Consider the following 26,801-nt stretch of genomic DNA (forward strand, 5'->3'; position numbering starts at 1 on the left):
GATCATGTCGGAGGATTATATGTTTGTTCAGAGATTGTTTTGTAAACGAGGCACAGTGTAATAAAGAGTTGTGATGGATCTGACAGCAGCTGCATCACAAACCCTAGTAGATCTATGGCTTATTTTAAGCCCTATCCGGACGGGACTAGTGTGACATGGAGAGGTGGAGTAAAGTAATCATTACCAGAGCTTCTCTGTCTCTGGTTTTAGTCCCGTCCGAATGTGCATCTCAGTGATCATCACGGACAACGTCAGTAAAGATTACGGCGACTTTTACCTTCAGTAAAAAGGTCCGGAAAAATGACCTCAGGTATTTGTGGTGTAAATATGTACGTAGATATTCCGTCATTTCCTGTTTAAAAGTAGTTTTCCGCAGTTTTTCAAGTATGGAGACGCTTGAAGAAGCATCAGTCGCGTTCTAGACGCTGGGACGAGTCTGTGGCAAAACTCAAGTGTTTCACACACACCATCAGATCAGAGAGAAGATCGACAGCACTTGTTAGAGGCACGAAACATCTTTTAGCGTTAGATAAGTGCCTTTCACCAACACAATCCAATCTGAAGATAATTAATACATCGTTCGACCGGACATAACTGTTTTATATATATAAATACAGGTTATATGTGTTTGCGCACGTGATATCAGGAAGCAGCGTAACACACACATGACGACAGGAGTGACGGCGGTGTGTAAGTCGAGTTACTCTCCCACTTCTGCTAGTTTTACTGAGATCTCTTATCCCGTGCGAATTGGCCATTAATATTACAGACGTCCTGTGGTAAAATTACATTACTCCATCTACCCTAGTAAAGCTAATCCCGTCCGAATAGGGCTTTAGAGTAAATGATGTGTTCATATAAAAGTGTTGCGTATTTTGAGTTATATTTGATCATACCGACCTCCTCTCAGGCTCATGTCTCTGTTGGTGGTGTTCACAATCCCTCGGACGGTTTCTGTAGTGATGTCCCCTTTCTTGACCTCAATCCTGACGCTTCCGATTTTGACTATAGAGGACGAGAAAGATTGAAAATATTCACTATTACATTGCAACAGGCTTATTGTGTATCTAAAACACTAATAAGCATGAGGAGGTTGTCAAAACCTTGATTTTCGGGCATCTTGTTGCATGCAGGCTGCAGGAAAACAAATTGAACAAATTGAATATGATGGAAAAAGAAATCTGGAAACTATTTTTGTGAATTCATTAGTATTAACCTTGTTCCACACTTTAAAGTATTCGCGAAAGTCATCGAAGATCTTCTGCTCGAATGCCACGATAGTGATGCTCCTGAAGCAGGAGGAGTTCGGCTCCTGCAGATGTTTCTCGATCGCTGTGAGAATGGCTTTGATGGATTCTTCCGGTTTAAAGCCGCCTCGTCCTGCGGGAACAAGATTATTGCTCAGGACTTGATATTTCTTATGGAAGCCCCATTTCCGCCACATTAGAAAAAATACATGTTTTCATAAATTATGACATTTCAAATATCATTAGTCATAATAATAAGAAAAAAGTCTATGTAGTATTAAGTAGTATGTCATAATTTTGACTTTTTATCTCAATTTTTACTTATGACATGTCATATTTTTATCTTCATATCATGACTTTGTCAATTTAACATTTTTACTTTTTGTCATAATTTTGACTATCATAATGAATTTTTGTCATAATGAGATAAACAGTCAAAATTCTGATTTATTATATTAGAATTATGACTTAATGTCTTAATTTTTTGACCATCATAATTATTACTTTTTATGTCATCTTTTACTTTGTCTTACTCATAATTATGACTTAGCTTGCCATAATTATGACTTTATATCTCATAATGACAAGTCATAATTTTGACTGTCAATTTAACTTTTTATATCGTAATTACAGTATGAAAGCATGTCATTATTATGATTTCTTTAATAATTTTGAGATAAGTCAAAATTCTGACTCAGTACACCATAATAATGACATGACTGATTAGTATGACTTTTTATGTCAGTTTTGAGTCATATTTCTTCCAAATAAAATTTGTTTTTGTAATAATTTCAATTTTAATTTCAAATTCAAATTTTAAAAAGTCGAAATTATTACTTAGTACATCGTAATTATGACTTAATGTCATAATTCCAACTTTTTATCTCATAATTATAACTTAGTATGTCATAATTATGACTATATCTCATAATGACGTATGTCATAATTTCGACTTTTAATAGAATAATAATAGAAATAACCAGACATGCGAGATGTCGAATTGGTCACTCTTGACTCACCCATGTATATTTATTGAAAGACATTATATGATTTTTGTAAGTCTTCCTTGCATATTTTATTGGAATTTCCTGCTTTAAATGATAATAGGCAATTGTAATTTTCAGAAAGTACATTAAAGGACATTTTTAAAAAGATTTCTCCTGGCAAAATATTAGAATTTATGACCGTAATGACATAATTATGACAGTCATAATTATGACATTTTGTCAATTATGAGATAAAAAGTCAAAATTATAACTTAGTACATCATAATATCAATTAGAACACTTAATATGACATAATTTTAACTTCTTATGACATAATGACTTTTTTTGTCATAACTATGATTTACCAAAGCATGATTTTTTCCCCCCTACGTGGCAGAAATGGGCTTCCATAATTCCTCTAAAAAAGAATAATTGTAAATATCAAACATTATGGTTTTTGTCATGCCTGTTCCAATGGCAGGAATGGCCAGAGTTGTGGCCATTGTTCCCTCACAGAGGTTCAACACCTTTCCCAGAGAGGCTGTGATGTCTGCGATCTTGTCCGGCCCGACCATCTGAGCGATGTTCTTACACGGAAGCGCTCCAGCGCTCGTCATCACTGCTGAACATGCTATCAGAGGAGCTGCAAACACACGTCAAGTCACTCAGCACGGCCATTATAATATAAGCATTCCTCAATATTCAGTGCCGTTATGATGATACCTTGCTTTTTGCACTCATCAGTAACAGATTTTCCTGCAGCTTTTAAGATGGCACCAGAAACGCCTGTAAAATGATGATGATTAGATGGAAATGAGACTGGAAAACACTGCATGAAAAGGTAAAAGTGTGATGATGAAGATGATGCAAGTCTGTTTAGTATTGATGCTATAGCAAAGAAACACTCACCGGTGTTAAGATCTAAAGTTTTGTTGGATGAATTCACTATGACATCCACCGCTTCTTTGGTGATGTCACCCTTTTTGAGGCATATTGGCACACCATTGATCCGCACTGATGGAATTCCCAGTCATGTGAAAAGAAAAGTACATAAGCAATTCCAAGTCCAGGAGTAGTGAAATTACATTTACATTTATGCATTTGGCAGATGCTTTTATCCAAAGCATTCAAGGTATACATTGTATTAGTTTCTGCAATCGAACCCATGACCTTGATGTTACTATATGAGCTACAGGAAGGCATAAAAAAATTATATATATATATAAATATATAGTACCTCTTTTGTCTGATCCGTGTTTAATCTTCCAGGATTGAAGGGGGATTTTTATTGACATGTCAGGAAATCCCTGTTAATGATAAAATACAGGTGATCAATAATAATAATAATAAAAAAGATGCACTGCAAAAAAAAGATTCTCTTCCTCAGTATTTTTGTCTTGTTTTCCAGGATTAAACCCATTCCAAGTTTGTACATTTCCAAAAAGTGGCGAATGGGATGAAGTGTCCATAACAAATTATATGAAGTGAATCCAGTTATAAATTAAAGTCCTAACCACTGTTTACATTTAGAAAATAGAAATGACCAGACATGCGAGATGTCGAATTGGTCACACAAGACTCACCGATTTATATTTATTGAAAGCCGTTATATGATTTTCGCAAGTCTTCCTTGCATATTTTATTGTAATTTACTGCTTTAAATGATATTAGGCAATTTTTATTTTTAGAAAGTACATTAATGGATATTTTTAAAAAGGTTTCTCCTGGCAAAATATTAGGATTTTTATTGAATATCAAATTGAAATATGTTTATTATTATTATATTTTTGTTTTAATTGTTTGTAGAGATAAGATTCTTAACTGATTGCAATATTTTATCAATATTTTGCAGTATTTTAAATGTTATTACTTTTGAGTTTGCCTTGAATATAGCCTTTGATGATGATGATATGGCGTGAAATGATGAATAAATAAATCTTGTTTTCCAGCACAAATATCCAAACATTCTTAAACCAAAATACATTTACTAAGACTTAAGATATTAAGTCTTGTTTACTTAAATAATAATCATCAAAATTATGTTTTTTTTAGCTTAAAACAATAACAAATATCTGCCAAATAAATGGAGTCAGAAAAATTATGTAGTTTTCTCTTTAAATTAAGTTTATTTTCTGACTTCAGATATTTGTTCTTGTTTTAAGCATAAACTCACTTAATATCTTCAGTAATGTTGCTTCTCCAGTAAATATATCATGATTTAAGAATGTTTAGATATTTTTACCAGAAAACAAGACAAAAACACTGAGGAAGAACCACTTTTTTTCCAGTGTTGTTAAACATTTACAGGTTTGTAAATTAGTAGGGGATCGTACTAGTTCCTGGATCAGAGCGTTGAACTCCTCAACGACCTTCCCATCTGAATCCACAACACTGATATTTCTAATGTTTTTAGGTGAATTCTGAAGCTCGGAGCAGAACTGCAGAACGGCTGCTCGGATCGCCACGCAACTTTCTTTGACGGAGAATCCAAAGGTTTCGCAACCAATTGCCGGCATTGCAATGGAAACGCATCCTTTTCCCTCGGCTTTCAGGAGACAGTTTCTCACGGATGACTGCAGGTAGACCGAGTCCAGCGCTTGACCTTTTTGCGGAAGCACGGCGTAAATGAGCGTCTCGGCGTTGAGTTTTCCAGCGTCGCTGACCAGCACATCTCCAGGTAAAAGACTCTGCTTTTCCTTCTTGGGAGTTTCACACACTTCTGAAATCTTCTCGCCTCCAAACTTGAGAAAGCGCTGAGCCACGGGGTTATTAAAATCTAGATTCCCATTCATCGTACAGATCAACGCGCCGGCCGTAAAATGGTGCACGTCTCCCTCAGTGATGCTCAGAGTCATGAAATCGCCTATTTTGTGCGTGAAGCTCTTCGGAGGAGCAACTATGTGTTCTTGCGATAAATACAGGTCGCACTGCTTCTCTCTGGCTTTTGTTTTCACGTTGTCTTCGTGCTTTTCCAGAACCTTGGCTTCTCCTGCTTTGCGATACTCGTGCTTCTCCACGACAATGGATGACAACTTCTGCTGTACGACATCCACGGCTTCTTTAATGTTGTCTTTAGGCGCTGTGACCTTCAAACAAGGAGAATTTGACGCTTTGCAAACAAGCATCGAAGCGCCGAGCCGCTTGAGTTGAGGGAGATCGGACAGATTCAGGCAGGAGTCCACGAACTCGACCTCTCGCACAGATTTCAGAGGGACGTTTTCAGTCACTGGTTCCTTGTTCTCTAGATATCGCCTCACTTTTCCCGTAACATCCGCAACTGCGTTAGAAAGCCCGGATATTATAACCTGCATGTCTGATTGTGCGATCCTGACGTCGTTTGCTTTCTCGCTTTCATCTTGAAGATTCCTGAGAAAGCGTGTTAAAGCGTCACCGGTTTGATTGGGAGAAATCAACACAACCTCCTCTTTGAGAATCTCCCCGATTTTGTCTTCGGCTCCCTTCAGGTTTTCCTTCTCAACCAAGATCCCGAAGAAATCCTTTCGGTTTAGGAGTCTAGCTGGAATGTGGTTGTCCTGCTCAAACTTTTGAAGATCCAGCGACTTCAGAAAGTCAATCAGATGCGAAGAAAGCTTCAGCTGGTGCGTGATTATGTTCTTCTGTGCGTTTTTGATGAGCATCTCTGCTGAATTCACTTTCTCCTTCAAACCTTTGAGGGAAATAATATGCAGTTTCTCATCATGTGATAAACTCACCTGCCCTAGTTTGGACAGTAGGCGCTCTTTTATTAGATCAAATGTCTCTCCGCAGCCTAGTTGAATTGTGGCTTCGATCGTGTTTCTCTCCACTTCCACCTCGACAGCGGCGTTCTTCAGGAGAACCCTGATTTTATCCGAAAGGATCCTGACCTGCTCTTTCACTCCAGAAATTACAACTTTAGAGTTGCGCTCCTTAAAGGAGAACGCTGTATCCACCGTGACGAGAGCGTCGCACTCCTTTTCAACTTTCCTCCAGACGTCCTCCTCTACTGTCAGCTCTTCTGTGTCGTATCCACTCAAGAACGACTGAACTCCTCTCATTATCTTGGACTCCCACGTTGGTGCGATTTTCATGGCGGTCAGAGACTCTTTATTGACGTCCATCTCCAGTTTTATTTCACTTGCTGTGCTGTCAATGAAGACTTTGGCATGAAGGAGTATGGCATCGCTTTCCAGTTGTTTTCTACATCGCTCATTAGATTCAAAGAATTGGAGTAGATCTTCGCTGACAGAAATGTTGAGTTTTGTGGCGGTGTCAGTCAGGGAGGGTTTATCTCCAGTTAAAGCCTTTTGCAAACTTGAGTAAAACAGTGAAGCGTGAACATCTGTGCCGCAAACACTGTGTTTCTGTTCCACCACTGCATGTGCATCTATTAAAATAGAAGAGACAGTAAAATTATTAACACTTTACAATAAGGTTCATTAGTTAACAATGAGCAATACATTTGTACTATTTATGCATCTTTGTTAATGTTAGTTAATAAAAATACAGCTGTTCATGGTTTGTTCATGTTAGTTCACAGCGCATTAACTAATGTTAACAAATACAACCTTTCATTTTAATAACGTATTAGTAAATGTTGACATTAATATTAACTAAGATTAATAAATGCTGAAGAAGTATTGTTCATTCTTAGTTCATGTTAACTAAGGTAGTTAATAGAATTACTGTATTGTAACAAATATCTGCCAATTTGGTCAGAAAAATCTTGTTTTCCCTTTAAATTAAGATTATTTTTCTTGTTTTAAGCATAAACTCACTTCATTTTGATACATTGCTACGACTTACACTATCTTAAGGCCCTATCTTACACCCGGCGCAATGCAGCGCGACGTAAGTGTTTTTTGCTAGATTCAGTCCGACGCAGTTATCATTTTCACGTCCTATTGTTTAAATAGCAAATGCATTTGCGCCCATTTGTGCGCCCATGGGCTGCTGGTCTGAAAACGAGGAGTGTTCTGGCACATTGTTGGAGTGTTGCTATTTTGAGGCTACAGAAATAGACTGTGCCATTGACCGACTGAAACCTGCTCTAAAGTCAATGGCACAATATTTTTTTTGTTATTTAAAGAGCGGGTTAGTAATGTGCGCCTATAGGCGGATCCACAACACGCGTGCACTCTGCTAATTAAACACACAGGGACGCACAGCAGCACACAAACATGCCAAATATTTAAAATAAAAGGATTACAATGTAAAAGATTATTTATTGTGTACATAAAGATATGGTGAATCCGGCTTGTCCCGTAGATGTTCTGCTTGCGCACTTTGACCTCGCGCACGAGCAGATCCGTTTGCGCTCTGGAGACGCGTTCGGCCTTTCCACTATCAAATTCCGTCATGTAAATAGCGAATCCGCCATGGCGTGAGCGCAAACTGGCATTTAAAGGGAATGGGAGATGAGACTCTGACTGGTTTAACACAGGTAAATCCCAAAACACACCCATTACTCGTTAAGAGAATAGGGACAGCCCTTTTAGACTATGCGCCGGGAGCACCGACCATTTTTCCCGTCGTTAAACTAGCAAAAGTGGATTCAGACACGCCCTAAGTGAACTTGGACCCTGCGCTTTAGACCATGTGCTTAGATCGTTAAAATAGGGTCCATAATATCTTATGTCATTAGCTTGTATCTTGATTTAAGAATGTTTATATATTTGTACTGGAATACAAGACAGAAATGCAGATTTTTTTTTTAATGAATTTTTTAGGGATGCACCGATATGAAAACAGTAATTCTTTATATTTGAAAGCCGATAACCGATATATTGGCCGATAAATCTAAATCCAAGTTTTTATATATTTTTTTGAGAGCCTGATTAAAAAAAACAAAAGTCTCACCATTAAAATCCATGTTCCAAGCACACAATTTAATGATGTTCTTTTATAGTTAATTTGGTAACACTTTATTTTACAGTGTCCTTGTTACATATGTTACATGTACTTACCATATTAATAACAGTAAATTATGCATAATTACATGCAACTAACCCTCAACCAAACCCTAATCCTACCCTAACCCTATAGTAAGTACATGTAGTTGCTTATTATTACTCAGTACTTAAATATATAATTACACTGTAACAATTACACCTTAAAATAAAGTGTAACCGTTAATTTTATAGCGTATATGACAGATTTGCGATGCGCATCTTGCACTTTACTGTATTTTCCTGTTTTGAAGTGTATCCAATCATATTTCAACCAATTCAAAACCATCATGGCGAACAGTGTGCATCTGTGTCTCAGCTGAAGGAAATAATCCATTATTTATCGGCTTTAATATATATTTATCGGCCAAAAGAAATGTATCAGGCTGATAACGATAATATTAAACATGAACATATATCGGCCTATACCGATATGTTGGCCGATATATCGTGCATCTCTATATATTTTTGCGGTGTACTGTGTTAAACGAATATTTCATCATTGCATCTGTAAACCAACCATCACAGTTCCCAAAGGTGATGACCGCGCTTGTTCGTCTGTTGATCCATATGAAGTTCTCGATATCTCCTCCTCTGCTCTTCTTCTTGTTGCTGAAGTAAAGGGTGAGAAGTTCTTCACTGATCTTCTCCAGATCTCCCCGGACCAGGACCGAGTCCGTCCGCTCCATACGCGTCACTCCGATGTCTCGGCCCTGCAGCTGCTTTGAGGTGCATTTTCTTATAAATGACTTCACATCTGTTGATGAAATGAAAAAGGAAGAAAAATGATCTAGGATGCATGTTCTTATGAAACGTTCACAGAATTGAGTATGTCGTCATTAACTCTTATTTGAATGTTGACCACAGCCGGCAGTCATTCATTTTCTCCAGTCTTATCCATTTTCACTCTTATAAATAAAGGTTTCCGAAAGTATTTGTTTTTTGCACAGCGGTGCCATAGAAGAGATATTTTTTAGTTCCCCAAAGAATCTTTCAGTGATTATTTTTCATTTCTTAAAATAACCTTCTTTTTTTCTACGTGCGAAGAACATTTTAATCATCTAAAGAACCTTTTTACACTATAAAGAACCTTTTGTGCATTGGAAATGTTCCATGGATATTAAAGGTTCTTCATGGGACCATCAATGACAATAAATAACCTTTATTTTTAAGAGTGTAAAACAGTGAAGTGGGAACATCTGTTTTTAATGTTGATAATGTGCACATTTATATTTACTGGTGCCCTGGATGAGACTGTTTATTAATTGATTACAGTCTAACATTACTTGTATTGATCAAAAGTGTTTCACGAGAATATAAAACACAGCGCTGGAGAGTGGAGACAGAAGATGGTGTCAAATGTAGGTCACTTTTCTTCCTATTGATTAACATTATTTACAGAATTATATAATAACGGTTGCAAAAGGGAGCTTTCACAGTGATAATTTTTTGGTTCCCCAAAGAACATTTTCTTAAAATAACCATTTTTTCTTACTGTGAAGAACATTTTAATAGTCTAAATAATATTTTTCCGCTTTAAAGAACCTTTAGTGGTTCCATGAATGTTAAAGGTTCTTCACTAAACCATTAATAAAGATCATTTATTTTTAAGATGTAGTGATGAATGTGTACTTTTATTCCTCAATGTCCTCTTGTTTTTAATGTCATTAATGATTCATTTTCAGATTATTTGCAATGATGAAAGGTGGTTATAGATTTAGCACAAACTGTAGAGGTTAGATCTGAAAATCTGTCATGTGAATACTGTATTAAAATCATGAATTACTATTAAAAAGAGCTGCAAAACAATGCTTTTTGTCTTGTTTTTTTATTACATTTCAAGACATTTTTAAATCAAGACATTTACTGGAGAAGCAAAATGACTGAAGATATTAAGTCTTGTTTTCTGATCAAAATTAATTGGGTTTTGCTTAAAACAAGAAAAAATATCTGCCAGTCGAGTCGGAATAATAATATTGTTTTCCCTTTGAATTATGTTTTTCTGACCCCATTGGCAGATATTTTTTTCTTGTTTTAAGAATAAAGTCACTTATATTTTTTCTCCAGTAAATGTATCTTGATTTAAGAATGTTTAGATATTTGTACAGGAAACCAAGACAAAAATACTGAGGAAGTGAACAAGACTAATTAGAGTAAGCCTTTATTTTAATAGACGCGCATGCAGTGGTGGACCAAAAGCAGTGTGTGCGGCACAGATGTTCACGCTTCACTGTTTTACTCATTTGCAAAAGGCTTTAACTGAAGAACATTATTGTGAATATTAATTTTAATATTGCTTGGGTGACAAGACAAAAGAAAATAAGCAGGCGTCCCAAAAACAGAGGACAAAGAGTGACAATAACAGACACCCAGAGGGAAAGACTTCCAAACCCACCAATATCTTGTTTAAAGGTGACGACAATCCTATCATCATCATCATCAAGTGTCTCCCAAGTGTATTTTGTCGTCTTGCTACAGCTGCCAATGAACACTGAGATTTTCTTGCAGTCTGTGTCGCCATCAAACCCCGTCAAGATGAAGCGACGGGGGTCTGACTTCCCTCCCAGACTTCCTTCATTATACACTTGTAAAGATACACCAATATCATGTTCTTCCTTGCCAAAAATCTCCTTGAAATCTGAGAAAAGGGTCAACATTATGTTAATTTTCAAAGATGATAACTACACTGCAGAAAAAGCTTTTCTTGCTTTTTTTTTTGGTCTTGTTTCCAGTCCAAATATCTAAAAATTCTAAAAATCAAGATGCATTTACTAGATGAGTAAAATGACATAAGATATTATGTCCTGTTTTCCAGGGGAATTAATCAAAATTAAGTGAGTTGATGCTTAAAAAAAGCTAAATGATCTGCCAATGGGGTAAGAAAAATAATGTTAATTCAAACCGAAACAAGATTTTTCTTACCCCATTGGCAGATAATTTTGCTTGTTTTAAGCAAAAACTCCCTTAATTTTGATTTATTTCCCCAGAAAACAAGACTTAATATCTTATGTCATTTCACTACTTTAGTAAATGGATCTTGATTTAAGAAATGTTTGATATTTGGACTGGAAACAAGACAAAAAATATGAAGTAAGAAAAGCATTTTCTGCAGTTTAATCATCATGATTTTCTTTTTTAATGTTCTTTAAGGTAAGCTCTGACTTAGCTAGAGCTAGTTGTCTAATGATAGTTTCTATGAAACAGAATTAGGCCTACATCATGTGTAAGTGATGCATTAAAAATAGACTGGCAAAACTGGTTTCATGTTACAATATGAGTCACTAGTAAACAAACTCCCAGTGCAACTTTGGTCTTAAATCATACCTGACTGGCTGTAGAGTTTCAGGATCCAGTTGTTATTTCCGTGCTTTGCTAGCTCAAATTGCTCTGTAAATTGCTCAAAATACATCTGAAGTGTTTCCTTATCAACCGAAGTTAATGAAGAGGTAATTAGCAGATCTGGTATTTCTGAATCCTCCTCATTGTCTGTATTATGAACAAATGTATACATGTGACCAAAAGTGTCATTGTTAATGTATTGAAAATCTGTGAATATTTTTAAACACTAAAAGTAAAAGCATTATAGTCAAACCTTTCATTTGTGTTGCAGGCTTTCTTACTGCAGAGACCTTTGTACAATAAGGAGGAAGTGTGTGAGTATATGAACATTCATCTGACCTAGTTTTAATTACAGTAATGTGTCCCTCCTTCACTGAAATACACATTTAGGGGTGAAACAATATATCATGCCACAATATATCGCAATACAGAAATGCATCAATAAGTATCGTGGATAGTGACGATATTTGTATTGTGTATAATTCACCCTGTGTGAGAATTTTTTTTAAGTTTACAGAGTTTTAGTGTCAGTACTACATTAAACTACTATATATAATGTTGAATATAATGTATAATAATGCAATGGGGGAATATTTGTGGGTACTGATAATGCCAAATGTCTTATTGTCAGTAAAAAATTATAAATGTATCTAGTTGTGAAACAATGGAAGCATATTCATCTAAAATAATTCTGTTTTCAGCTTCAGAATCATGAATATTGTTATTCTGGTGTCTCTATTGTCCTGTGCTTTGGGTTTCCAGCAGCAAGTCCAAGCCTATTCATTTACACCCAATGTAATACCAAATTTAGCATTTTAATCAACTGTGCAGTTTTTGTTAACTTTTTATCATTTGTCTTGAGAGTATCGCAATAATATCGTATCGTGAGTTCAGTATCGTGATATGTATCGAATTAACTGTATTTCTCTTATGTTTCTTTGATATTTTAAATCAAGATCAGGACCCATATTAAGCTGAAGTGTTGCGTAAATGCCCCGTTGCTTCCTTGTCTTTCAAAAGAGGCATGAATCAGGATATTTTGAAACTTGTAGTCTAATGTGCGAGTCTAAATCGCATCATATAGCTACTGGAGTGCATCAGGGCTCAGTGCTTGGACCACTTCTCTTCTTCATCTACATGTCATCATCACTAGGATCTGTCATTCAGAAACATGGTTTTTCACATCATTGCTACACTAACACACTCTACTCTCATCCCAACCAGAATTACTATTCTATATATCTATTTAAAAATATAAAAAGACTAATTGGGACTAGTCACAGCACTTGCATATTGTTGCCCTATTGTCGGTTTGATTGCTTCTGTTGCTCTGCTCACTTGTAAGTCGCTTTGAATAAAAGCGTCTGCTAAATGATTAAATGCATTAACGATAATAATTCATAAATAATAACAGACAACAGAATCACCTGGTTTGCAGGAGCGGGCAGTGACTTAAGGAGAGCGCTTTTCTCCAGCTTGGGCTTTGGCAGAACTTGTGGTTTGATCTTTTTGCTTTTCGTGTCTTCTGGTAGTTTCACTGTCACTTCAACTGCTCCCTTAGATTTGAAATCAACTTTATGGATTCTTTTGTCGAGCACCTTCTTCAGATCTGGAAAACAGGGGAATTCTCTGTAAAAACTTTTCCATTTCCCAAACTATTTCAGTTCTTTTTTAAGCATGTATGTTATGTAACGTTGTGGAAGGTTTGTTTTGAGCTGGAAGCTGGAAGGTTGTTTGCGCCACTGAATAAAAAAGATGTAATTGTGACTTTTTATCTCACAATTCTTACTCTTTTCTAACAATTGCGTGTTTTTATTTCACAATTCTAAATTAGAAATCCCAGAATTCAGAGATTTTTCCTCAGAATTGCGAGTTTATATCTCCCTTTATTTAGTGGCATTCATAACAAATATAAAGAAAATCCTTTATGTAACATAAAAAAAGAAGGAACATTCTTAATCCAATCCCACAATATTTCCCCTTTTCCCTTATTGCTGCTTTGGCATTAAAAACGAGCCTACTGCATTTCAGATTATGGGAGGGACTTCCGGTTTGGTGAAGTTCCACTCAAAAAGCAACAAATACTACTTATCAATCAGTTTGACTGAATTAACTACAAATTTCCTTCATTTACTATTTTCAGATAGGCCTAGTCTTGTAGGAGAACAACGTGATTGGTGTTTAAATGTGACATGCCAAGATCTATGGCTAGCTCTTTTCAGATACTGCATTCTTTCTCTCCTTCTTTATTGCGCTGTAACAACAGTATGCACAAATACAACATAAACTGCTATAATAATAATAATAATAATAATAAAGTACAATACAATAAAAAATAAGTAAACAAATATAGAAATACATTACAAATAAATTAAAACATAAAATAAAGACATGAATATTAATGCGAGTTTATAATATTTCGTAATTCTGAATTATCTCAGAATACTGTATTGTAGAAAAATCAGAATTGTTAGATAAACCATGGCTATTGCCTTTATTTATTTATTTATTTATTTATTTCCGTGGAGGAAATAATTAAGCTTCCTGTTCAGTGAATAAGCTTCTTTAATATTAGTTTTGTCTCTAATGTGTTTAGCTATGATGTTGCGATGACTTACCTTCTTCAGTCATATAAATCAGAAGTGCTTTTCGTTTGTCATCTTGATGTTCTCGAATCTGGTCGATCTCTCCTCCTGATCTTCTTTTATTTTTAAAATAAAGCTCAACTTTTGATTTCACACGGTCAAAATCATCCGGCAAACCCTCGAGAATCAGAGTTCTCTCTTCCATCTTTGCGCTCCAAAAGAGTTGAGAAAGTAGCCTAACTTTCTCCTAAAGTCACAAAACTGTGACAAAACACTCATAAGTGACTGTCAGCCATATTGTCACACGAAAGATACTTACAGCAAATCATAAATGAAGGAATCAACAAGGCAATTCGATTCAACAGTAGCCTACTTTCGCTTTTACTTCAGGATTCGCTCACGTGACTTCTGATCAATACAAGGAAAGGTCGTGATCAGGAAGTTGGGAGGTAAATAATAAGTGTCCGAATAATATTTACTGAATGTAAATCTGATCATTAAGTCACTGGACAGGTTTTTGGTGGTTTGATTCGTCTTTTTACCACGAGACTTTCGATTTCGCTCACGTGACTTCTGATCAATACGAGGCAAGCCAAGTTCGGGTTCGGGATCAGGAAGTTGGGAGGTAAATAATATGTGGTGAATATGAATTATGAATATGAATAATATTTAGTCATTGGACAAGCATTTGGTGGTTTGATTCGTCTCTTCTGTCTTTCTTCTTCTTCTTCTTTCCTCAGATAACGTTACTTTCGATTACTGTAGACATGTCTGACAGCGCTGGAGACCAAGTAAACGGCGAGGTAAAGTTACGTCCGTTTCACACACTTTTTAGGTGAATCCAGTTTAACATTTTATAATGCTTTGGTGAAAAACTTGTCAACAATCGTGTTTAAAACGTACAGCTTCGCAGCCTGGACGACGAGATGGTCGCTGCTGAGGCGGAGCTACAGAAATACAAGGTAAAAAACACACAAACACACATAAACTATAGGCCTATGAACAATTTATCATAAATGATCTATTTCTAACATTTGCGTTATTAATGATTCCACACAGAATTTCATTGAGTCTGCTGATAATGAAAGATCCAGATTGCTGCTGGAAAAAGCTGAAGCTGACGACGAAAAAAGAAAAGCCGAGGCAGAACTTCAGGCATTCATGTCTTCTGAAGAAAAACTATCTGACCAATTTAAGAGAGATTTTCAAGATGTACAGGTGAATTTCGAGGCTAACCATTAACATGCAACTTTCTCAGGACTTAGGGTAACATGGGGGAAGATGCCTTCCTCAAGAACAATGTGGATTTACTTTTAAACAGCAACATATTTAGATAGTTTATTTGAAACAAAACAAAAACAAAAATTGTTTATCATATTTACAAGTTTAGCATGTGCAGGATGATGATGCATCAGACATAAGTTATTAAAGGAAATAAAGAGAAATAGAAACATTTGCTAATTTAGCCTAGTTGTTATAGCACAAAATGTCAAATATTAAAAGAGGTAAGCCTGCCCCTGCTGGATAACATTTTACACAATGTATAAATTACTTTTGATATAATTCTTCTCATTAATATTTATATATTTTTTAAGTGTCATTAATGTAAAAATTCTAAACAGCTATTCTATTTAAAGTTTTATTTTGACAATTTAGTTGAATAATTGAATAACCGATGACAGACAAAGCTGAATACCAGTAAAAGAGGTTTATCTAAAAAAGGTAAAATTATATGACTTATATAAAGGCATATGCATATTTACATATTTAATTGCCTATATTTTAATCGAAGATATGTCATATTTGAAACACTGTGAGATCTAATTAAATGATTTCACTCAATTAACCTATAGGTTTTAATGAAAGATGTAAATGAAGATGTCTGAAATGTACATCTAATTCATAGAAATGCTGAACAAAAACACCATTAATTACAATAAGTATTAAATAGAAAATTAATAACACTAGGAACAACCTGTTGCCTTAATTCTGGATGGCCCATCTTACCCCAAAGGCCTAATTTTATCTCTAGATCAGATCTATAAACAATTAATATGTCCTCAAATCCCTCATTAACAAATAGACACAAAAAAACTTTGACATTCAACATAATACAATGTCATAAAACACTATTTTCCAGAGACAAAAAAATTTGATCAATTGCCCTCAAAACTGTTTCAGCAAACTATATCTCACAAATGTTGATATTCAGATGAAATGTCAAAATCAAAAATTGCGTAGACATTCATCAAAAGTGCTGAGATGAGATTTTGTCATCTATGGTGAGGAGAAAAAATAAAGTGGGTGGGTGGCTCATCTTGCCCCGGGGAGTCATCATCCCTCATGTTACCCTACTTGCCAAGGTTCTCTCAAAGTTAGGAACCAGCGTTCTTCCAGTAACATTAACGGAACGTTCGTTCAGCCTTTAAAAATGTTATTTAAATGTTAGCACAAAAACATAATTTAATTATACATAATTTATAGAACCTTTTTTTTTTCTTGAAAGTCTTAGTTGGACATTCGTCTAACGTTTTTTAAATGTTACTTGTTTCAGAATGTTCAGAGAACGTTTAAAAGTAACATTCCCATGATGTGTGCAAAATTCTAAAATGAAATGTTCCTTTAACATTCGTATAACCAACAAGAAACATTTTTTAAAACTGGATGTTTTGATTATTCAGGGATCATTCAGAAATGACGTTTTCGTAGCTTTAAAGGGAACGTGATTGTTAGCTGGGTGACCACTCTAACTGAAAGCAGCTGATGAGTATTTATGTTTGTCCTTCATCATTTCAGGATGAGATGAAGAGTCTTGATCGGGTCAATCAGGATCTGAAGAGAGAACTTGATGATTTACGAAAGAAGCTTCAACTCAAGAGGGACGAAAGTGACTCTTTGCAACGCAAATTCAAGGTTGACCTGTGTTTTATTATTACAATGTGCACATTTATATTTACTGTTGCCCTAGATGGGATTATTTATTAAGTGATTAACATTTTAATAATTGAAAGAACCCTTTTACACTATAAAGAACCTTAGTGGTTCCATGGATGTTAAAGGTTCTTCATGGAACCATCGATGCTAATAAAGAACCATTATTTTTTTAAGTGTAGGGATAAATGCCATGTCACATCTTTCTTTAATACATTTTTTGTAGCTTAAAGGGGTGGTTGATTATGATTTGACTTTTCTAACTTTAGTTAGTGTGTAATGTTGCTGTTTGAGCATAAACAACATCTGCAAGGTTACAACGCTCAAAGCAAAGGGAGATATTTGCTTTTAAAGAAATCGCTTTTTAAGGACTACAACAAACGGCTGGTAGAGACTACACCACATTCCTCCCGGGTTAGTGACATCACAAACCCTAAAATTTACATAAACCCCGCCCCCTGAACACAATTTATAGATTATCAAGACTATGCTAATAAATGACTAGAAGATAACTACACATCAGCTACATAAACTCATCAACTAATCATTCAGAAATGTCCTGTTGCTTCTACATGTTGTCACTTCTTCTTGAGTCTCTCCATCATTGTCTGACTCCAGTTTGAGCATAAAAGGCTAAACGTTTTTGAAATTTTCAGTGCATGTCTGTGTGAGTGCAAGCTGTTGAAGCTCCGCCCCCTGTGCCGGGAGCAGCAGCTCATTTGCATTTAAAGGAACAGACACAAAACGGTGTGTTTTTGCTCACCCTCAAAAAGTGACGACTTTAACATGCTATATAAAAATATCTGTGTGGTATTTTGAGCTAAAACTTCACATACACACTCTGGGGACATCAGAGACTTATTTTACATCTTGTGAAAAGGGCATTATACCCCTCCTTTAAAACTCAAAGAGTGCTCAACTCATATATGGCCTTTTCCCAAAATCTAAGGTGATTTATACGAATACATGTGTGTAACTGACCAATGACTCTTCATTCTCTCTGAATGCAGATACAAGCCAAAATCCCAGTGAAAACAGTGAAGTTTACTCGTGGCCTTGACACGGAAGAGGTAGACGAGAGAGAGGATGCCGTGGCGTCTGTGTTCACGGTCACACAAAGACCATCGTTACGCTTGAAGGGCGGCCAGGCTCTCATCACGTTTGAGGAAGAGAAGGGTATGGAAAAGATAAAAAATAATCATTATCTGTAAATGTTTTATGATTTTATTTGCATTGATCCATTCATGTAAGAGTTGCAACAGAGAGATCCTGGTGTCGTGGGTTCTGCTGGATGTTTATTCATCCTGTCTTTTACCAGGAAGTAGTGCTGGGCGGTATGACCAAAAATCCACATCACAGTATTTTTCTAAATTACACCGGTTTCACGGTATATGACGGTATTTCTTTTTTTCCAAGCATGACTGGGTGTAAAAAACATTTTTCACTGAGTAAGAGAGGAAATGCTGCAGTAGATTGACTTAGAATCCCCTATTTTACTGTCATGAGTGAATATTGTAGAAAAAAAATCCACACTATAGTATTATTACAGGTTTGCAAGGCTGTTTATAAAGAGGTGCCAGCAGGAGGCGCTGTAGGAGCGGCAGAAATAGCGGTTTCCCCGGTAATGGCTGTACACAAAACGCAGCAACGCTCATAAACGCTGCTTTATCAGGAAAGATAAAGAAAGATTCAATCGTAATAACAAAGAAACTTTTCTAAACACCGTCAGTTCACTTCAGATACATTAATATAAAAACACCCACGCCGCGTTTTGATTTTGAAACGTGCAGTGCTCATGTTTATTCAATGATGTCAATGCCAACCACAAATAGATTTTCCAAAAGGCTGTGTTGATATTGTGAACCAATGTATGGGAAACACTGTAATATAATTTGACAGCTATCAATTATAGTTTAACCTCTCCATCTTCAGTCTTCAAACTCCATCTGCAACAGAGAAAAAGGACCCTCTCAAACAGTGTCGTGCCGCGCCGCGTTCCGATCATTATTAAAGCGACATACAATCGGTATTGCGGTATTAAAAAAATTCATATCATAACAAAAATAAACACCGGTATTCGGTATGAACCGGTATACCGCCCAGTACTACCAGGAAGGTCCCATTAAAATATAAAATCTCTTCTTCCAGGGAGTCCTGGTCAAGATGGCGACATGAAGTTTCACATAAAAACACAATTTAAACAACAAATACAATACAAATATATCAAAGATTAATGCAAACGGCAACATGATTCCTTCAGTGCAGACTGTAATAGATTTTTTGGAGCATTAATAGTGGGAATTGATTCCGTAGCAATGCACTGCATATCATTCCATAACCAATGTGCATAAAAAGAAAATTGTATACCCTAGGAACATTCAGATGTTGGTCTAGTAGTGATATATTTGTTAGTGAGATAGAGATGCAAGTAGGAAGTTTTCCTAATATTGCTACTTGATTTTCCTGTGCGATTTTTGTTTTGTTTTGTTTTGTTTTTCTATGCTTTTTTTTTTCTTGCATAGTAAATTAAAACCTGTAGCTGTAATTTGCCTTTTTGCCAAATAATTTTGTCAGATAAATACATTAACCAAGTTTAGTGTTTTGTTCTTCCCTCGTATAAAAAATATTGGGTAAAAAAAATCTAATATTTTCCTCATATTTTGATGGTTTAACTGAACTTGTAAGTCATTAAAAACAAATATAACTTTTGCCTCTACTGTATATATGTTTCTCATAATGTGGACACACTGCCTCTGCTTTGTGTGTTTCAGTGGCAGAGCAGATCCTCAAACTGGCGAAGTGCTCGGTGACCTGTGACAAATCCAAGATGGATGTGAAGCCATACTCTTTAACTCTGGATCCTTCTGTGAAGTTTGAGGTAGAGCGATTTGAGAGCTTTTTCATTCAATTAAAAAAATTTCTTTGGCAAGTTTTTACACGGAAATTTTTAAAGTAAATTTCACACGCATATTTTTTAAGTAAATTTCACATATGGAATTAAGTAAACTCTACTTAACTAAGTTGATTTAAAGTAACAAAGAAAATAAGTCATTTTAACTTGGCTAGTAAAAGGTTGAGCAATATTTATTAAGTTGAAGTTTCCTTTGCAATACATTTCACTCAAACGATATAACATTGAATTAAACCACACTTTTAAAGTATATGCTTTACTTAGAAACATCTAAGTAATTAATACAATAGATATTGTGTCAGACAGCATATCTACATATCAGACGTTAAGCATCATGTGAACGCAGAGACCTCAATACTTGGTAGACAATACACAATGACGGTAACATTTGATGGATCGTTTTTGTGTTTGAATGTATCATTTTGAGTAGAAAATGAACTCCAAATGTCACAAAATGGCATGTTACTAATCCTAACAGCAAAAGCAATGATAAAACAGTGTAAATACAGCTGGAAACCAGTGAAAAATCAACCTCATTAATTATTCAAGGCACAGTGCATGATGGGAACACCAGTATCAGAAAAGTTGAGTAATTTTACTTAATTTTGTAACGTTGATATTTACGCTTTCATTTCTACACGCTTGAATTGAGAACTAATATAGAATTTATTTAGTTTTTTTTTTATTCTTGCCTGAACTAACTTTTTCATGTAAATTACATTGTTTTTTTCTGTAGTATTTACTTCACCTCAAAATCATTTTCATCAATGTAGGGATGCACGATATATCGGCCACCATATCAGTATCGGCTGTTCATTTTTAATGTTATCCTTATCGGCCCAATAAAAAAAATGTGGCCGATATATTACAGCCGATAAATAATGGATTATTATGATTGGAATTGCTTCGATAAAAGGAAAATACGGTTCAGTTCAACATGTGCAGTGCAAGTCTGTCATACAGGCTATAAAATTATAATAAGAACTAGGGCTGGGTATTGACACAAATTTCACAATTCGATTGGATTTCGATTCCGATTCGATTCAATATTGATTATTTTGGATATCAGGTACAATAAATGGCAAATTTTCTCAAGGAAAACAAATCTCTTAACTAATCCTGTAAACTATGGGAGTCAGCTGTGGCCTATAGGCTTCATTAGCCTACTATAATATTGAAGGTAAAAATTAACCGATTTGTATACAAACACTTAAAATACACTTTTATAATAATAAAGTTATATGAAATGTAAACATTTAAATGGTGGCTGTCATAAAAACTTGCTAGATTTATTCAAACATGCATTAAATATTGAAGAACATTAAACATTATAATAATATGTAATATGGTGCATATATTTAGCAAAATGCTCCTCTCTAGAGTAAATTTTTCTAGCTGACTGATGAGTTTATGGGCACTGGATATGGTTTTTCTGAGGTAAATGTGACATTACATGACATTGTTTACAAGCTGTTTTACTGGCGTCTTTCCACGGTTGAAACACCGATTGAGCGATTCCATGTCACATGATACGGATTTCGATAAGTTGTACTCCACCTTTTAACACACTTTCAGATGCTCATTCATGTTTATTTCGCGCTGTAACTGGTGTTATTAAGGCGGAAGAGAAGATCATGTGCTTCTCTAGAGCTGAGCCAGAGCGATCTCACGCCACAGCGACAAAACGGCATTTATGTTTTGGAATTTCGTAAGAAAATGGACGTAATTTGAAATCTGAGACTTTGTTTCATATCAATAGTAACAAAGCACAAAGATTATTGCGATTTATTGGATGGGATGCGCTACAATGTTACATTCATTCATCAACTGGAAACAGGATGACTAATCGATTCTTGGGATTTAAGAATCGATATCGGTTCGTAAAAATGAGAATCGTTTAAAATCCAGAAATCCAGCCCTAATAAAAACATCATTATAATTGTGTGCTTGGGAAATGGATTTTAATGATGAGACTTTAGTTTTTTTTTAATCAGGCTCTCAAAAATCATATAAAAATTTGGATTTAGATTTATCGGCCAATGTATCGGTTATCGGCTTTCAAATATAAAGAATTATCGGTTATCGGCATTGGCCAAAATTTTCATATCCGTGACTCGCTAGTATCACACATTTGTCTCAGAAGGATGTGTTCTTTGTTGATGTGAACTGCTGTTACTTCTGTCCATGCAGGTTCATATCAAGGTATGCAAGAAGACCATCAAGTTCTCCAACGCCCCGCCCACTTTACCCGAGGAGCGAATGAGAGACCGGCTGGAGCTGTCCTTCTCTAGACCCAGTCGAGGTGGAGGTGAAGTGGAGAAACTGGAGTACAACAAGAGTAACGGCACAGGCCGCGTAACTTTCGTCAACACTGGAGGTGTGTCTTTATCCCCACGTGATGTTGTTTTGATCTTCTATAATTGTTAGTGTGTGTTTTGTGAACGTTTTTGTTCATTGTAGAAGTTGTGTTAGGAATGCCGTACTATACACCACACACTGCACACTTATACAATGCTCTATGTAATAGGGGTTGAATTACTTCTGAATGTTTTTAATTGGACATTTATGGGATTAAAGTCGAGTCGAATAGTCGCAGATTACGTAAATAATGAACAAATAAGCCTGAACCTCGAGCTGAGAGTGAACGCGGGTTGCCTGGTGCACAGCACATATGACACAGATTATTTTTATCAGTTCTTTTGTCTTTGGCTCGTTATATTTCTCACAGATTTCGTCTCGTTCTAAATGAGATACAGATAAAGTAGCACAGTAAAGAATACATTTATATGAATGCATTAGTGAGAGAGCGATTGCGTGAGACTATTTATGCTGCAAAATGGCAGAAGTATGCAAATTGGGAAGCACATACCCAGCTAACGAAAATATGTCCTAAGAATGTTTTGCTAACATTCCTGTTAATTGTTTTTTTTTTATGTTTCCTGATCGTTCAAATGCATTGTTTTTTGTTTGTTTTTCATTCTTTTAAGAGCGAATTTTTTTAATTTTGCAAACATTCAGAGAATGTTTACTTTGGAGAGTCCTCTGAACATCCTGAAACAACGTTTAAAAAACAAAATAATGCTTAAATAATGTTTTTGTGCTATTTTCAGAACATTATAAAAGACCAGATTAAGATGAACTAACATTCTATTAACGCTACTGGAAGTTTGTTCATAACTTTGATGAAACGTTCTGAGAACGATCCCTGTTAGCTGGGTAATGTATGATTTACAACTAGACTTTCACATTATTTGAAGATGTTTTTCCACAGTTCCTGAATAGGAATATCTCTAGAATGAAGGGATATCATCATTCAAACTGAATTTTGAATTCCCAGTACATGTCCCATACTGATCTGCAGGGGTGTAGCCATCATTTCAAAAGTGAGGGGGACTGAATGTCAAGTGTTATACCAGTTTTCTTTTCTTTTTGCACACCTTTGTTGACAGATTTTTGCTTAATTGGCTTAATATACTATTTATGTTTAAAGCAATAAAATAGAAAGAAAGAAAGATGTTCTGTACTTTATATTGCACATTGCATATGTCAAACTTCAAGCTTTTAAAACTACTTCAAACTCTCTGGTTAGGCTTTTTCAAGACAACTTAAAGCTTGTCTACAAACTTTTTTTTATCTAATTGTAAAGTATTACCTTATTATATATGGGAAACATCATGTAGGCTACACACGTTACAACGCTGCATGATTCAAGCAGATATATAGTGGCTGTTAATGCATGAAAATCCAAATTCAGCATTAACAATCACCATCTTTATTCTAATTTGAAGGCCTCTGATTACATATCTGTGAAAATAAAAGACATTACGAATAAAAAAAGACTGAAAATAAGCGCACGTTTGTGCGGGTAGAGAACATCTTTAATTTCCAACAAAACTTGTTAATTATTTATGGATTATTTATGGAATTATTATGGATACAGCGCGGGTGTGAGCATGGGCGTGTTGTGATGCACGAGTGACTGATTACCATGGAAACGTGAAAGTCACGTATAGACTATCTTGACTCTTTGAATTTTAAATCTGGATGCATACACATTGGCCCGCGAAAACATCAACTTGTTGTGAACACACTTGCCCTATGAAAAAGGGCGGGGGACAAATTTACATTTTATAAAAAGTGGCGTAACCTGCGTAATCTACGCCCATGCTGATCTGCACTAACTTTTATCATAATTCAGCCACTGTAGGTCTTAGTCTGTCATGTTTGGGTGTTTCAGCTCAGTTATGAAGTTTAACATCGTGTCAGATTCATAATTCTTCATGACGGTTTCCTTTCTGGTTTCACTTTCAGTTGCGGAGAATTTGGCTCTCAGAGGAAAGTTTTGTGTCGACACCGGCAGCGATGTGGTGGTTGACGTGTTTCCTCTGTATGACTACCAGCTCAAGAAATTTCAAGTATGTTTTCAGCAACACACACCCGTGTTCATTTTCCACATCAGAAACAGGTGTTCAGTGAGGAAGAGCATGCATTTGATTTATGGTGTCTGCTGTGTCACATTGCAGACGTACTCGGGGGCCCCGAATCGCACCGTGCTTCTGGGGGGAATTCAGGAGCTGATGGATGAAGAGGATCTTCAGGACCACCTAGAAATCCACTTCCAGAAGCCCAGCAACTATGGAGGAGAGGTTGAGAACATAAAATACGTCCCTGAAGGAAAGGAGCTGACGGCTTTCTTCTGTGAGGACGGCATTGAGAAGGCCAGCTGAGGGCCAAATGTTGCAAAAATAATGCTCTTCCTCTGTATTTTTTGTCTGAGTTTTTGGTTCAAACAAGAGCAAATATCTGCCAATGGGGTCGGAAAAATAAACTTAATTCAAAGGGAAAACAAGATTATTTTTCTGATGTTTATTATTAAGAATGTTTCGATATTTATACTGGAAAACGATACTTTTTTTTTTTTTTTTGCAGTGTTTGCACCAATCAGGTTTTATTTTGAATCAGTGAAGAGAAGCATTACTTATTATTTACATGTTATTATATGTTTGTGGGATTCAGATTTTACTGATTATATCAATCATATCTCCTCACTGTCTTCTTTAAAATAACATTATGACAAAACTAAGTTCCTTAAATACAATTATGACTGGAACAGAAGGCGTTTATGTGTAGTAGGTTATGTGTCTAATAAATGACATCATGCATTGTACGAGCATTGTATTTTAACTATATTAAAATAAAGTTTATTCAAAAGTTATCTAAATGGGCTGCAGCATTAATGATTAACCACTAGATGTTTTGGCACTTTTGCCAATGATTTGGAATGATCAAACAATGAAGGCATCCATATGAAAATGAGGCATATTTAAAGCCTATAATAATTTTTATGGTCTTCAATCACTTTGCAGCTGTCTTTGGTAAGAGAAGTGAACAGATTGATAGCTGTAAACAAAACATAAGCTTATCTAGTATTCTTTTTAGTCCGTTTTTATTCATTTTTTAGTCAGTTGTCATTAGTATTCATTTTTGCATTTTTTAAAATGTCTAGTTTTTTATTTATTTTAGTTTTTAGTTTAAGTTATTTTAGTATTTCAACTTAAATGAAAATAAGAAATGTTGTCTTGGCAGCTAGCTGAAATAAAATAAGTTTTTTATATTTTAGTTTATGTAATTGTTTTAATATACACTACCGTTCAAAAGTTTGGGGTCAGTAAGATTTTTAATGTTTTTAAAAGAAGTCTCTTCTGCTCACCAAGGCTGCATTTATTTGATTAAAAATACAAACAAAAACAGTAATATTGTGAAATATTATTCCAATTTAAAACAGCTGTTTTTCTATGTGAATATCTAGTAAAGTGTAATTTATTCCTGTGATCAAAGCTGAATTTTCAGCATCATTACTCCAGTCTTCAGTGTCACATGATCCTTCAGAATTCAGTCTAATATGATGATTTGATGCTCAAGAAACATTTATGATTATTATCAATGTTGAGAACAGTTATTTACATTTTTATTTCAGGATTCTTTGATGAATAGAAAGTTCAAAAGAACAGTTTAAATTATGAGCCATTTTCCCTTCTGTTTGTAATGTAACTGAGTGTTACTGCTGGTTGCCAAGGTAACAGACTCTTAGACCTAAGTTAGCCTGGGGGTAAGATGTCAAATTTTTTTTGGTCTAAATTAAGTCTTTATTTTTGTGAAACAGTCTAACTTGCATTAGCCTAGTCTATGAGCAAATTTTAGACTTGTCTAACACTATAGACCGGTCTAAAATAGCTTTGTGAAACCGGCCCCTGGACGGGACGTGGAGGTTCTAGGTGACTTACCAACAGAGGTCCTCAACACCATCGCTTCAGTGCGCGCACCGTCTCCGAGACGCGCTTATGCCTTGAAGTGTAACCTGTTTGTCGAGTGGTGTTCCTCTCACCGAGAGGACCCCCGAAGATGTTTGATAGGGTCTGTGCTTTCCTTCCTCCAGCATGGGTTGGAGCGAAGGCTGTCTCCCTCCACCCTCAAAGTACATGCTGCCGCTATTTCAGTGTATCACGACCACATAGATGGCAAATCAGTGTGGAAGCACGACCTGGTTGTCAGGTTCCTTAGGGGAGCGAGACGGTTAAATTCTCCTCGATCCCCCTCCATACCCTCTTGGGCTTTCCCTGGTGTTCGAGCACTTCAGGATGCTCCCTTTAAGCCTTTGCAGTAAGGAGACTTAAAGCTTCTGTCCATGAAGTCTTTGCTGCTGGTTGCACTGGCCTCGATCAAGAGGGTAGGGGACCTGCAGGCATTTTCGGTCGACGAATCATGCCTAGAGTTCGGGCCGGGTGACAACCACATGGTACTGAGACCCCGGCCTGGCTATGTGCCCAAGGTTACTACCACTCCCTTCAGGGACCAGGTGGTGGACCTGCAAGCGC

At 35.9% G+C, this 26,801-nt stretch overlaps 2 protein-coding genes across 3 annotated transcripts in view; one reads left to right on the top strand and one right to left on the bottom strand.

The window, feature by feature from the left end:
* parp14rs3 (poly(ADP-ribose) polymerase family member 14-related sequence 3) overlaps positions 1-14,289 on the bottom strand; it is a gene marked incomplete at its 5' end in the record, with an annotated part of 34,453 nt that extends 20,164 nt beyond the window's left edge. For both annotated transcript variants that reach the window (XM_084420421.1, XM_084420422.1), the window contains 14 exons: positions 901-1,005; positions 1,104-1,134; positions 1,217-1,380; positions 2,700-2,876; positions 2,957-3,019; positions 3,143-3,247; positions 3,471-3,540; positions 4,567-6,599; positions 8,681-8,917; positions 10,556-10,798; positions 11,485-11,646; positions 11,753-11,789; positions 12,927-13,108; positions 14,118-14,289. In XM_084420421.1, the coding sequence (XP_084276547.1) occupies positions 901-1,005; positions 1,104-1,134; positions 1,217-1,380; positions 2,700-2,876; positions 2,957-3,019; positions 3,143-3,247; positions 3,471-3,540; positions 4,567-6,599; positions 8,681-8,917; positions 10,556-10,798; positions 11,485-11,646; positions 11,753-11,789; positions 12,927-13,108; positions 14,118-14,289 (3,781 nt within the window). The remainder of the gene's footprint in view (positions 1-900; positions 1,006-1,103; positions 1,135-1,216; positions 1,381-2,699; positions 2,877-2,956; positions 3,020-3,142; positions 3,248-3,470; positions 3,541-4,566; positions 6,600-8,680; positions 8,918-10,555; positions 10,799-11,484; positions 11,647-11,752; positions 11,790-12,926; positions 13,109-14,117) is intronic.
* Positions 14,290-14,478: 189 nt separating this feature from the next.
* On the top strand, positions 14,479-25,141 carry nmi (N-myc (and STAT) interactor). Its single transcript, XM_084420437.1, has 10 exons — positions 14,479-14,709; positions 14,825-14,887; positions 14,990-15,046; positions 15,144-15,302; positions 16,881-16,997; positions 18,026-18,191; positions 19,787-19,893; positions 22,117-22,303; positions 24,238-24,341; positions 24,450-25,141. Exons 2-10 carry the CDS (start codon positions 14,852-14,854, stop codon positions 24,651-24,653), a joined length of 1,137 nt encoding a protein of 378 aa, XP_084276563.1. The 5' UTR covers positions 14,479-14,709; positions 14,825-14,851; the 3' UTR covers positions 24,654-25,141.
* The last annotated feature ends 1,660 nt before the right edge of the window (positions 25,142-26,801 follow it).

The sequence above is a fragment of the Rutilus rutilus genome, assembly GCF_951802725.1.
Source record: "Rutilus rutilus genome assembly, chromosome: 10".
Taxonomy (NCBI): domain Eukaryota; kingdom Metazoa; phylum Chordata; class Actinopteri; order Cypriniformes; family Leuciscidae; genus Rutilus; species Rutilus rutilus.